The sequence below is a fragment of the Agelaius tricolor genome, unplaced genomic scaffold (assembly GCF_023055355.1).
Source record: "Agelaius tricolor isolate 1412-34295 unplaced genomic scaffold, bAgeTri1.0.p SCAF_28, whole genome shotgun sequence".
In the NCBI taxonomy this organism is placed as follows: domain Eukaryota; kingdom Metazoa; phylum Chordata; class Aves; order Passeriformes; family Icteridae; genus Agelaius; species Agelaius tricolor.
In genome coordinates this window covers 4,478,708-4,492,572 of record NW_027269288.1, presented here as the reverse complement: position 1 = coordinate 4,492,572, position 13,865 = coordinate 4,478,708, and the positions used below count along the sequence as shown (strand labels likewise).

Genomic DNA, 13,865 nt, shown 5'->3' with positions numbered 1-13,865 from the left:
CGGCACAGAGCCCTGGCACTACCCTGACAGGCCTGCCTGGCCCGGGACAGGGTAGAACTCGGGACAGAGCCCTGGCACTACCCTGCGGGGCCTGGCCCGGCCTGGCCAGGGTAGAGCTCGGGACAGAGCCTTGCTGTGACCCTGAGAGGCCTGCCTGGCTCGGGACAGAGCCCTGGCACTACCCTGAGGGACCTGCCCGGCCCGGAACAGAGCCCTGGTGCAACCCTGCGGGGCCTGGCCCGGCCTGGCCAGGGTAGAACTCGGGACAGAGCCTTGATGTGACCCTGAGAGGCCTGCCTGGCTCGGGACAGAGCCCTGGTGCGACCCTGAGGGGCCTGGCCAGGGTAGAACTCGGGACAGAGCCCTGGCACTACCCTGAGAGGCCTGGCCCGACCTGCCCAGGGTAGAACTCGGGACAGAGCCCTGGCACTACCCTGAGGGGCCTGCCCAGGGTAGAACTCAGGACAGAGCCCTGGCACTACCCTGAGGGGCCTGCCCAGGGTAGAACTCAGGACAGAGCCCTGGCACTACCCTGCGGGGCCTGCCCGGCCCAGAACAGCCCTGGCACGGTCCTGCTCCCAAAGCTCCGTGTCAGAAGGGCCGCGTAGCCCCAGCACCCCCCCACAGGCCAAAGGAGTTGTGTCTGAGATGAATAGCAGATTTGTCTTTACAAACCAGCTGTGGGGCTGCTGGTAGATAAAACCAGCACTGGGAGATAAATAACTGGGAGGATTCCACTGATTGATGAATGGAAAAAGATATTTGCTTTTACGAATAAACTTTAGGTTTGCTGATAAATGAGATTAGACATTGAAAGATGGAAGAAACAATAGGGAAGAAAAACCCCTAAATTCTGTAAGAATTAAAAGAGAGGGTTGTACATTAGAGGGGAATCTTTGGTATCAGGCATTTTGAGAAGTCTGAACCTCTCAAGTACCTCAGCCAATGGGGAAAGAGAGAAGGGAAATGTGGCTGGGAAACTGAGATAAAAAGGAGGCTGTGTCCTCCAAAAATGGGGAGGAATGCCCCATGGCCTCTGCCTTTATTGGAATAAAGCCAGAAGGGACTCCTCTGTCTCCTATTTGGACATAAACCTCTGGTGTTTGTGGATTAATTTCCCTAATATTTTGAAACCTTGTCACAGGAAATCTGGCCTTCTCTAACTCACCTGATGTAACTTACCAGCTGAGGATGCTGATGCACCAGGGTTTCAGGCCACCAACCCAGTAGTTGCTCACTAATATTTCCAACAATTTTCTCAAGAAATCATTGATTCAACACTCACAATTTTACTGCAACTAAAACTTCCTATCAGGCAATTCAATATCACTGGTCTCCTTGTTAATTTTCAAAGTAAGAACACAGAAAAAGGTCACAAATGTCAAATGCAATTCAGTAACACAAAGCAGCAAAGCTGTACATATTGATGTAAGCTGATATGCTTACACTGGGAGACTGTATCACAACATGCAGGACACATCAGGAGAAATGTTTTTCCAATTCATTTTTATTTTGGTTTCCATTGTTTACAGCACTGTTACAGGACTAACTCATGCAAATTTATCACCTTAAATACAGCAGAGAAAACTCACTGGTAAGAGTATTTCGAAGAGCTCCATCAACATAATACAACAGGAAAAGTAAGTAGCAGCAATAAGATAAAAGTGCATTTAGCTGACCTTCTTTAAATGGGAGTTTGGGGAAGACTGTTTCTGGAATTACCTGTCTTAAGCAATAGTTTAGCATTCTTTATGAAAATCAGAAGAGAACAAACTCATGATAGTGTTCATTCCTCCACCACTCTCAATTAAAGAAGTACAGCTGTAATTTGTTTCAGAAGAATCCAGCTTATAGGCCTGTCTGTTAAAAGTTTGATTCTCAATCACTAGGGCTTCCAGGACAAGGGTTACTCACACATGTTAGCAGTTTTGCTTCTGAAAAAGTTCAAGTGATTCTTTCCCCCATTCTGTAGGTCAGGCTTCAGCTCTGCAGTGAGAATGCCAGCAGCACCCAGGCCTGAGCAGCATCACACACACAGCAGCCAAACACTGGGTTCTAGGAACCCATCAGTCTCTTCTCCCTTCACAGATAAGACACTCCCTTAAAGGTCAGCTCATTTATCAGATTTCCTCTGAAGGCTGCTGAAGAGATAACATTACCTCATCAAAAGCAAGAATCATGAGCTGCTAAGCAGTAGAACCTCATCCTCTGCCCTGACCTGGAATTGACAATACCTTGTGTATTCGGGACTCAGTAGAACAGAACATAGCTTATTGCAGCTGTGTATGTGACAGATTGAGAGACTGAAGATTCAAATTTATTCAACAAGACCCGCAGCAGAGGAAGACTAGATGATCCCACTTACTCCAATATACTTCACCACAGGCTCAGAGTACCCACTTCCAAAAGCAGGGACTCCAATTTCTTTCTTGCTCGTTCTCAGATTTGATCAAATCTATATTCCCATCCTGGTGGATGCCCAGGGAACCCAGTCAAGGTCAAAAAAAACCTTCTGATAGAAAGAGCTTTTCAGTTTGAGTTGGAGTCAAAGCTTTCTACTGGAAGGGAAAGGTTTGTTTCCTTTCTGCATTCTAGGGATGTCTCACCACCAGCTCCTACACAATAGAGACACCTCAAGTCTTTCTACAAATCTCAGAACAGCCTTACCTAAGAAGTACTTACTGACATTTCACTATTTTTACTCCCTCAAGTAGCAGGCAGCTTCCTTCTGGAAGTTCCATGATATGAAAAACATGGGACTTATCACAGGCACATATATTCACACCTGAGCATGAATGAGAAATCCTAAAGCCATTTTCAAGGGAAAAGTCTCTTTGTCAATATGAAAAACACCACTGCTCAACAGGTCAGAATTCAGCTGGGACCTGCTCAAGGACAGCCCATATTCTATGTGTGTGATGCTGAAGAGATTTAGGTTGTCACTAACCTCAGAACTACAGGATCTGAATTCTGGATTCCTCAGGTATTTTGTAGGCAACAGAAAGATTGTAACCAACACATGGCAAAATACTGACCTACAAGGGGAGAAAGAAGCTTGCAGTAGAGGAACTTAATCCTACTCAAGCTCCTACAATCAGCCAGCATTTCTTCTCTGTCAATTCTGACTGGAAGAGACTCAAGTCCTTACAATTCCCAATTATTATATTCCAAATGCATCAGACCAAAACTCAACAATTAATTTCATGTATTTGCAAATAAAGAATGTATTTAAAAAACTAAATTGCTTTAAGCCATTCTTGCCCTGGCATGAACTACAAGAGCCACAACTCCCCCCACCCCAGAGGAGCTGTACTTGCCAGCATGTTCTGATACTTTTAACAGAAGAGAAAAATACCAAATCCTATTGCTGCCCAGACTGTACATCCTGTGGGAACTCTACATAAAGCAACATCTCTTACAGCGTGTCATCCACATGCTGTTCTTGTGGCCAAATAGTGGTAATGGAATTCCACAGGCCTGCTTCCAGAAAGACAGCTGTGCTTTTCCAAAAAAAACCCACATTCATCAACTGAGCTCATCATGCAGTGCTTTACATTGTGTCAGCTGGCTTCTCTTTCCTAGGTTTCTTCATCAACAAGCTGCCAAATCATCAGCACTATCTCCTTCACAGGAACTAGTTCTGTCTTTGCAAACTATTTGTCCACGATGGGAAATGGGCCAGACTGTGTTATTAAAGAGCTCTTAAAAGGAAGAAACTAACTCCAAATTCACTAAGCTCACCAAAGCAAAATCTTAATCCCTCCTGCTCCAGAGGAGAACTGGGTTTTGTTCACAGGTTTAAGCATCCTGAGGGCAGTAAACCTTTCAGTGCAGTGACACTGTGATTTTCTGTTATGTTCTAGAACAACGGAATGTTAACCTCAGACAAGCCTGTGTGGGCTACAAATGCTTTGTGAAACCACCACCATGTCTGTGTGCGTGGGATCTGTGTTTAGTCAAACAGCTGCTTGTCACACATACGTCAACCTGGGGCTTCAAAACTTCTGTCTTTATGAAGTAAAACAAATGACTCCATAAAGATGGGTCAGAATAACTTTTAACCTGATAAACATTTGCTTGATTGCTTTAAATTTGTTTAAAGCAAAATAAAGTACAGTAAAAGCCCCCTGTAAATGTATAAAGCACACACTCCTCCTGAAATAGCCTGGTCTCACAAGGAAAAAGAAGAGTTATTAACAGGTAGTGTTTGGAGGTGGGACACAGAACAGGGAAGCAGAACCCTACTGTTCACACAGCAACTGGAAACACAGCAACTTGCTCTTGCTCATTCCCTTTAGGGAATTCCATCACCCACCACGTTCTCTGCAGTAATTAAAGAGCACTGAAGGGAAACTGTTGTTTTTCTCTTTTTCTCACACTATCTGCTTTGCTGCAGGTACTGATGTGTGAACATGTTGAGCTCGCTGTCAAGCCAACCTGCTTTGTTCCTGCAAGGACAGAAAGTTTTGTTAGGTGAATGAAACAGTGAAGGAATTTCTCAAGCCAGTCAGAAAAAAGTGCAACAAAAATGAGTACACAGCAAGGCATGGAGTGCCAGAGGCTCATTCCAAAAGGCTGCTGCCATCCATTCCTGTGCAGGTCAAGGATGCTTGCCTGCTGTCAGTCACTAAGCTTTGAGGTTTAGACAGAGATTTTGGACACAACTTCACATTGGCCTTACTGTGTAGGTAAGGAATGTTTGAAAAAGTCTTCCCAACATCCTCTGCAGGGTAAAGAAAACAGCAGACAACTGAGTGCAAAGGTGAAGGCAAGACTTTTTGCATAATTTTATAAGGGCCTGAAGGAGCTTGTAGGAGTGGAAGACTGTACGTTTTCATAAATGGGAAGGAACTGTAATTCCAAAAAAATAAAAAACAGGAAGAAAAAGGTGCCTTGTGAGACAGAAGTTTTAAATGACTGTCAACAGTCCATAGGAAAGTACCTAGTGAAAGGGAACATGAGCTGGTAGGGAAAAGGGCTGACAGCTGCACATCAAGTGCTATGACTAAGACAGAATGAACTCTAAGGCACAGCTCATATGAACATCCTGGGGAAATCACATGAAAAACAATTATATGGAATAATCAAATCTCACCTGAGCAGTTTTGCTTTGCTCTGCAGTGAATCCAAAACTTCTATTTTTTTATTCATGGCAGAAATTTCTTGCTCAAGATTGTCCCGTGTGACATCCACTTGCTGACACAAATGAGCAAACGTTCCAGCAAGCTCTCTATGAAACAAGAAGAGTTGAGTATAAGGGAAAGTAAGATCAAGCAGCACATTCAAGGAATAAATCCCTTTGATGTATAGGGATGATGGCATTGTGACTCAGACACTCATCTTACACTTCTGCACAAGAATATGTCAGAGCATTTTGATTTGAGACATGGAAGTATATTATGACTAATGACTAACAGCACCCAAACACTACATATTCAAAATAAAAGTAATATTATTTTAAAACAGGTGTCATTACAGTTTTGAAAATCTGGAATTCAGCATGAATAGAAGGAACAGCACTAAAAAACCCCAAACAAGAGAATTTCCATCAAGTGTTAGCTGAATACAGGGAACTCACTGCTGGACTTGGTGGCTGCAGTTGGAGCCCGTGTAGCTGACAATGAGCTGCAGTTTCTCCCCAGCATACTCCACAAACTGCCTCTTGAAAGCTCTCTCCTTGGCTTTGGTGGTCCAGGTGAGGCGCTCGTACACGTAGAGCAGCCCATAAAGGCCAAAAGAGAGAGCAATCAGCCTCCAACCCACAGCCTTCCACACCTAAAGAAGCACAAGGATAAACAAATTACACAATATTACTGATATTCACTCCACACAGAGCATTGCAAAATCAGCTCACTGTACTCAAATGGAAGATCAAAGGAGAAAATAGAGAACCCTATCTGTCAATAGCAAATATCTACAGGATTTGGCAGTGCAAGTGCTTTTTACACCAGTGCTCCAACTTAAGTTATAAAAATGCTACCTAGAATGCACACATACCACACCACCAACCACGATGATCCCCATGGAAGTTCGGGAAGTTAAAGAGGCCAGTCCAGTCACCATGGACACCATGAGTTCTTCCTGGGTCATAGAGCCCTGAGGCAAAGGAGGCAGGCTGGGATTTGCTGGTGTTAAAGGGCGCTGAACCTAATCAGGAAAGCAGGGACAAAACAAAAATCAAAGAAGAGAATAAAAGGAGGTGAACTACTGCTCTTCCCACCAAAGGAACTTCAGCAGCCATTGAAATAATGAGAATCTACCCCAGTCACTCAGTGAGGCACTCTACCTGGTCATTATAGCCCATCAAGGCCCGACGACCATTCTTTGGTCCCAAAAATCTGTTCACCAGCATTGTCCATCCGAGAGAGAAGTGGAATTCTATGTCCTCCTGGAAGTCAGCACAGAGCTTGTCACAGTTCAGGTCATAGCTGAGCCTGAAGCACTGCCGGGGAATTAACATGTCGATCTGGCCCCGCACAGAGACCGGGAGGAGGGGTTTTAAACCATCTACACAGAGAGACAACAAAAACATGCAAAAAACAGCTGGTGAGGTCACAAGAATTAACTGGTCTTGTATTCTATAATCAAGGTGCTTATGGATTGTTTCATCCTCTACAGTCAGTTTTTTTAGTATGTTAAATTTCATAAGCCAAGCATGTTGCAAATGCTGAGACAGCACTTTGCAACAGAGATACAGCATCAATTATTATTCAATTCTTGGTTCTTCAGACCAACCCAGAAGGAAATCTTTCCATGAACCCTTCAAAATCCTTACAGGTAGCTGGTGAAGTTTACAGATTAACAAGACTTTGGAAAACAAAATCTGAAACCCGGTTCTTTAGGCACCATATTCAGACAGGCACCTAGTTCCAAGTAATTTGTATTTCATTAGGATTTGGTGTGAGCATCTTCCAGATTTTGCCAGTTCCACTCTGTCATGAGGGTTACAGTGTGACTGTACATATTCATTAGGAAATCACTGCATAGGCTCAGACACAGAACTAGTCCTCTGCACAACAGCATTACTCATCAAGATGGAAACTAAGGTGGTGTCAGCTGCACGTCAGCCATTGGATTAATGAGAAACCCAGAACATCTACCTATAGTTATTTCAAAATGCAATTCAAGGGAAGAGAAAGGGCAGTATTGCCTGTGGAGCTGACCTATCATTTCTTGCTGCACTGTCTGCAGGGAAGTTGTGATAGCACTGGAGCAACGATCTGACATGTTACGGCCCAGGCCTTCCTCGATGTGTTTATGCAGCTCCTGACAAAAAAGAAAGGTTATTAAGATTAGAATAAACATAGCTAAGATGCAGGCTGAAGGTGCTAGTTAAAAGAGTTAAAAGAGTTGCTAGTTAAAAAGACTCTCCCAAAACAAAAGCACACAATCTGTCTGCCCAGTGTTCTAACATTAATATCATACCTCCCCCCATTTTTCAGTGAAGGGGATGAAAAGGCAAATTTAAAAAAATCTCATAGAATTTAGTTCAGGAAAAGTTCTGTTCAATCTATATAATATGATATATAATGTGTATCAATTTATTACTGAGATTATTAAAAAACTAAAGCTTTACCTCTATCCTAGTTGGAAGATTGAAATGTCTAACAATGAGCTGGCATAATTACTCAGAGCTAAAAAAGGTCTCTTAAATTGCTTAAGCAAACATCACTTACAGTCTTGTACACTTTAAGAACTACTTGAGATGGGTGGAAGTCTGCTTGGTATTCATCTACCAACACTGAGAGCCGTCTGATTTCTTCTGCCATTGCATTGGACACCTAGAGAAATAGCACAGGAGAGAAAACAGAGCTTCTGAAAGCTTTTCTCCTCTTCCCATATGTAACTCCCACGTTGTTAGTGCTTCAAAGCTTTGTCAGCACTGTGCATTTTCCCCACCATGCTGGTAGCCCTTTCAGACTGCAGTTTTGTGCAGACACTCCTCCTTACCTGCCTCTCCACTTCTTCAGTGATTTGTTTGATTTTCCGCTTGTAGTCTTGAGTAAGGAGCTCCAGCTGTTTGTCAATGAAACCGAGGCGATCCTGACGTTCCTCCCGCATTTCCAGGCAGTAAACTCTGGTGAAAAAAAAACCCCTGTGCATCAAAATGCCAAATAAATGCATTTTTTATCTATAAATATATTTGAGTTCCAGAAATAAGACAGATTTTCCTGCCCAGTAACAAAACATGTCAGTATCTGCAAAGCATTACACAGTCATGGCACAGGACAAAAATAAGGTCATTTCCCAATATTTCCATAACACACTAGAAGCAAGACCACCAATACACGTCCTTCCTGCTCTCAAACATGCTGGATTCTGCTTTGCATTTCACACACTCATGTTCCCTCACATTTCTCCCAGAATACAAAGTGCAGTAATGCAAGCACCAGCAGAGTTCTCACCGCTGTTCCTGGGCAGCAACGTGCACGGAGTCCATGATGAGGCGAACATCTTCCGCAATCTGCTTCGCTCGCACCGTATGCTGCTCGAATTTTGTTTTCACTGCTGACTGTGAGATACATTCCTGTATACAAAAGGCAGCCCAAGATTAGCAGCAGGCAGAACCATATAAACACAGTTTCTCCTTCCTGTACAATCTATTTCCAAAATATGTCCCCACAAGTGCCAGTCTTTCAGGAGTAAAATCTGACCAAAAGTTCGGCACACATAATGCTCACCTCAAACCTTCTCTCGAAGCTTTGAAATTCCAGCATTCTTACTTGAAACCCATCTGCCAATGCTCCACCTGAGAGAAGGAATGCACAAAACAACCATTTAAATCTTGAGAAAGCAATCAGATGTTGGACATGAAGAAATGCTTTTGCTTTACACTGAAGCCAATGTAAAAGTGCTACTAAGTCACCCTTTCTGTTATGATAGCCTTATTAATAAATTGGCATACTCAATTTTATACATTTTTTGAGACAAGATACTCTTTATTTTCATCTCTATAAGTCAATGGAAAGTTTCTGCTAGCTTTCCTCACCTCCTTCTGGCATGCCTTGAGCCCTCTGAATCCTGGCATTCAGCACTTCTTTTGCAGACACAAAGAAAATCCGATCCCCTGCCTGGGCTCGGTCCACCACACCCAGCTCATCCACCAGGAAACTGGTGCAGCGCTCCATGTGCTGCCGGCGCACCTGGGGGAAGCCATCAGAAACCACACACGCAGTTAAATCCACATTATCCATCCCCTAAAGGTTAGACCAGGCACCCCAATGACCTCTGCTGGTCTAAGCTACCAAAGAAGCATTGAAGAAAAAAAAAAATTGTTATTTAATGGAATTTTCCAGAGGTTTTCTGAAGCGATCTAACTTTGTGAGACTCTTGATTTCCTGCTCAGAAATTTCCAGATTCATGTCCTGATCACTAGTCTATGTTCCCTTGAGTCTCCACACTCAGGTGATAATGATTGCATCCCCAAGGACCAGAGTCAAAACAGACTCCATAATATCCATGCAAAGAAAAGTACTTTAAACACATCACAAACCTCCTCCATGTATTCTGGTTCAGAGGCAGATGCATCCCAACGGTTGTTTAAAATAAATATATTGGGTCGAGACAGACGTTCATTCACCTTGTGAAAGAACTGCTTCTCCTGAGGAAAATGAAACAAAACCTCTTTAAATTAATATCTCAAATATTTTTAACCTACAGCCAAATTCATTGAACAAGTGGACTTGCACATACAGTTTGCATCAATGTTGATTCAGAATTTGCCACCAGAACAAATACATCAGCATCAAGACAGAATTTGTCAATCCAGCTGTCCAGCTCTGTGGTTACATCAATGCCAGGGCTAGAATTAAAGAGAAATGAGATATTACTGTGCTGTGAATACAGCAAAAACAAAATTTAAATAGTTAGTAAAAGCTTTTCAGAGCATTCATTTCCCATGTCTGAGCTACACTATCCTGAGGTGACAGAGTACAGGCTAAAAGGAAGTAATGATCAAGAAAATCACACTGTTAATTACAGCAAGGGACTTTGGTCACTGTCTTAGATTAGAACAGGGTCAATTCCCTGGAGGCTTGTTAAATATATTTGAAAACATTTCCATAATTAGTCTGTGATAAGCAGGAAAGGAAAGAAAGCTATTTCTCACCTGTCCATCAGCACCAGGTCGTCCTTTAGGAGAGAACATTTGGAATTGGGCCACATTACACTGACCAGGCTGCCAGCATTCAGATGTTCATCCTGATGAAGGGCATGAGCCAGCTGGTTCACGGTCTAGGAAGAGATGGAAATAACATTTCCTGTTTGCCAAGACCCACTAACACATTTATCCTCCCTTCAGGGCCCTTCACAGACAATTTGAGATAAAGCCCAAGTTCAAATTATATTCTCTCTGGAAGGTTTTCCACATAAAACCTTCTTGAATGTCCTAGGAAAAAGATAACTGCTAGTGAGAGTTTCTGAGAGATTTTTCCCATCAGGAAAGGATACTGAGGAATTACCAGAAAGTCTGTGATTCTGTCAGTTATACAAAGCTCAGAACTTCCTGAGTCATTGTTCCCTCCTCTCTCTAAGAAATACAACATATCATCTCTTCCATAAAACAAACAAGTCCTCATTCTGCAACTTGCTGCTTACATCTAATAAAGACTCATTCTTCATCTCCACTTCTTTAATGATTAAAATCCTTAACTGTGAATTTTTTTTTCTTTCCTTTTCTGACCTTTCTGAAGAGCTCTTATCCTTAACCTTATGTTTAAGGAAATTGTACCTTTACACTCTTCTTCTCCTCTGAACCTTCAGTCAGCAGGAAAGCCTCGTGTCCATCTGTCCCTTCTACACGCAGGAAGCAATTAGTGGTGTGTCCAATTCCTGAAGGGAGAACCTTGTCCCACAGCATGGCATTTATCACAGTGCTCTTCCCATTGCTTGTCCTGCAGCCAGATTAAGGACAGTGTTTCAGGCTTTCAAGAGCCAGGTGTGCTCATTTTGATGTTACAAAAGCAAGTTCTCTACAGCCAAGCTGTATCAGAGCCATGAACAATTTAGGTGCCAGAGGCAACCTGCAAAAAGACTTTTTTATTTCCCTATTTAAAGAATTCTTCAAATTGAAGAATTATGTGATACTTGTTTCCAATTTACAAGAGCACCTGTATCAGGGACATTACAAGCAAAAGCTAAAGCATAGTGTTTATATAAATATTTTTTACTGGCTACAATACTCAAATGCTTTCCTGAATGGGCAGCACAGGCAACACAAGCATGTGACTCACCTCCCAAAAAAAGCAACTTTCATGTGTCGTCTTGCCAACACTTCACTAATACCACTGACTTTTGACAGGTAGCCTTTGACTTCCAGTACCTGCTCTTCTGTGGTGACAGGATCAAGCTCTGCATTCTTGTGTGTTTCTAAAATCAAAATAGATCATGTCTCTGAATGCCAGAAGCCATGTGGGTCAGACCTGGGTGAAACCTCTCTCTGCCATGGTATCACTTAACATTTATCTGTGTCCCACAGCTCACACGGGTGTTCTTGACATAGGCAATGACACCCTGAAGCAATTTTACAACAGGATTTATCAAATGGACTCTTTTGTGTATCTCATAACTGTTCATTCTTGGGACTGCCTTGAACACAACAGCCAACACTGCAAACAGGCCAGCACCCTTAGAGATAAAATCTGTCTGTGCCTTAAGCTGTTAAAGCCAATTACTGGTGCATGTTACATGTCAGTAGCAATGATGTGTCCAGGCAAGAATAGTGAAAGGATTACAGGCAAAAAATACCTACTGGGGTTGTGTAATTAATTAAAAATCTCCCAAACATAAAAACCAAGCATAGCTCCCTAACTAGCTCAGTTTCTTAACATGCATGAACTTCTCATCTTCAAATATGAACCTGAACTCCACCCAAATTCAACAATTTTCATTTTTTCTTACAAACATGAATGCATAAACAGACATGCATGTATAAATAAACACAGATTTGGCAGTTCTGTTTAACTGACTGAGGGGGTGATGTGTGTTTTGGGGGAATCATATGTAGGTAGAGCACTGTTCCACACTCACAGTCCAAGAACTCAAATTACCTTCTAGGAACGAGGAGCTCTCGTTGATGTATGCAGCCAACTGTTCAAAGATACCATTGATTTTCTTCTTTGCAGTGACAAAATGTTTAAGTGGAGAAGCATTTACCTCAGCCATGTGTCTTTTATCCTTCTTCACTGCAACTATTGAGTTGGAACGAGTAAACAGCAGGGACATTGCGCTACAGGAAAAATCCAGCAAAGAGCAGGGTCACCAAGTGTCACCACCTGTCCAAGGGGTGCAGTGACAGGACAAGGGGGAAAGGCTTTCCACCTACACAGGGCAGGGTTAGGTGGGATATTGGGAAGAAATTCCTCCCTGTGAGGATGGTGAGGCCCTGGCAGAGGTTTCACAGAGAAGCTGTGGCTGCCCCATCCCTGGAAGTGCTCAAGGCCAGGTTGGACAGGACTTGATCCGCCTTGTCTGGCAGAATGTGTCCCTGCCCATAGCAGGGGTGAAACTCTTCAATCTTTAAGGTCCCTCCCAACCCAAACCATTCCATGACTCTGTGATCCAACCGAGCATCTTTACAAGAACTAGATAAATATGCATTTTAAGGACTATCTTCTGTCTTTCATAAAGAAATTGTTCCACTTTATCAGGAAAAAAACCCCCAAAACTCTTTCTTTCTCCCTTCCAATAATCAGGCTCGCAGTGATCACTCCTCCTCCCCATCCTCTGCTTACTTTCAGGATGAGTTACGTTTTCACAAGTCACGCATGGCCAGCTTGAGGCCCTCTCGAGAACAAACGGCAGCAGTTTTCCCTGCCTTCTCCCTCGCCCCGGCCGCACTCGGTCCCGCAGCTCCTTCGGCGACGCCGAGTCCAGCCGGTCTCCACCCCTGTGGCAGAGTGACCGTGGATGACGGACAGAGGCCACCGAGCTCCGCCGTCACGGGCTCTGCTCCGGTGTACCCGGAGAATGTCCCCGGCTCTGCTCCCCAGCCATCCCTGTGTGCCCGGAGAATGCCCCCGGCTCCATTCCCTCACCATCCTGGTGTGCCTCAGGGATGCTCTGGGCTCCGCTCCCCCGCCATCCCGGTGTGCCCAGAGAGCGTCCCCAGCTCTGCTCCCCCGCCAGCCCTGTGTGCCTGGACAATGTCCCTGGTTCTGCTCCCTCGCCAGCCCTGTGTGCCTGGACAATGTCCCTGGTTCTGCTTCCCTGCCCGTCCTGTGTGCCTGGACAATGTCCCTGGTTCTGCTCCCCTGCCAGTCCTGTGTGCCTGGACAATGTCCCCGGCTCTGCTTCCCCGCCATCCCGGGGTGCCCGGAGAATGCCCCCAGCTGTTCCCTCACCATCCCGGTGTGCCTCAGGCACGCTCTGGGCCCTGCTCCCCCGCCATCCCGGTGTGCCTCAGGGATGCTCTGGGCCCTGCTCCCCCGCCATCCCGGTGTGCCTCAGGGATGCTCTGAGCCCTACTCCCCCGCCATCCCAGTGCCCACAGAACGCCTTGCGTTGACGCCCCGGCCGGACGCCGCATTCCCTCAGCCCTCAGGGGCGGGAAGAAAGGGCGGGAAGCGCCCTCCTCGCGCCCCCTCAGGACCCTGCCCCAGCGGGTCCGACACTCACCCGTCCCTGCCCTTGTCCCTGTCCCTATACCTGCTGCTCCGGAGGCGACCCTCAGAGAGACTAAGCCGGCCTGGAGCAGCTGCCAAGGTCCCCTCGGGCCGGCCCCGCCCGTGGCTCACCTTCACCGCCGCTCCCGCACAGCCGCCATGTCACCCCGCGGCGCCGTCGCCCGGGAGGTGCGTAGGGGTGTGCGTCATCGCCGCGCGCGGGGCACGCTGGGAGTTGTAGTTCCCGGGCCTGACGGCGGGCGG

General features: G+C 45.1%; 1 protein-coding gene across 2 annotated transcripts; it reads right to left on the bottom strand.

The window, feature by feature from the left end:
- Positions 1 to 1,489: 1,489 nt before the first annotated feature.
- Positions 1,490 to 13,823, bottom strand: MFN2 (mitofusin 2). Of its 2 annotated transcripts, none has more exons than XM_071449223.1 (19): positions 13,734 to 13,823; positions 12,732 to 12,886; positions 12,048 to 12,226; positions 11,232 to 11,367; positions 10,730 to 10,892; positions 10,109 to 10,233; positions 9,694 to 9,802; positions 9,494 to 9,601; positions 8,990 to 9,143; positions 8,682 to 8,749; positions 8,406 to 8,527; positions 7,951 to 8,077; positions 7,677 to 7,781; positions 7,164 to 7,266; positions 6,287 to 6,507; positions 5,998 to 6,147; positions 5,579 to 5,775; positions 5,096 to 5,230; positions 1,490 to 4,448 (listed from the first exon to the last, which is right to left on the bottom strand). In XM_071449223.1, exons 3-19 carry the CDS (start codon positions 12,220 to 12,222, stop codon positions 4,379 to 4,381), a joined length of 2,268 nt encoding a protein of 755 aa, XP_071305324.1. In that variant the 5' UTR covers positions 12,223 to 12,226; positions 12,732 to 12,886; positions 13,734 to 13,823; the 3' UTR covers positions 1,490 to 4,378. The 2 variants fall into 2 exon arrangements, with proteins under 2 accessions (XP_071305324.1, XP_071305323.1); XM_071449222.1 differs by having other exon boundaries at positions 13,645 to 13,795.
- Between the last annotated feature and the right edge of the window lie 42 nt (positions 13,824 to 13,865).

Coding starts and splice junctions, on each gene's coding strand:
- MFN2 (XM_071449223.1), bottom strand. CDS start 12,222: ATGTCCCTGCTGTTTACTCGTTCCAACTCAATAGTTGCAGTGAAGAAG. Junction 8,750..8,989: donor TCAAGGCATGCCAGAAGGAG/GTGAGGAAAGCT, acceptor TCCTTCTCTCAG/GTGGAGCATTGGCAGATGGG. Junction 8,078..8,405: donor GTTGCTGCCCAGGAACAGCG/GTGAGAACTCTG, acceptor TTTTTTCACCAG/AGTTTACTGCCTGGAAATGC.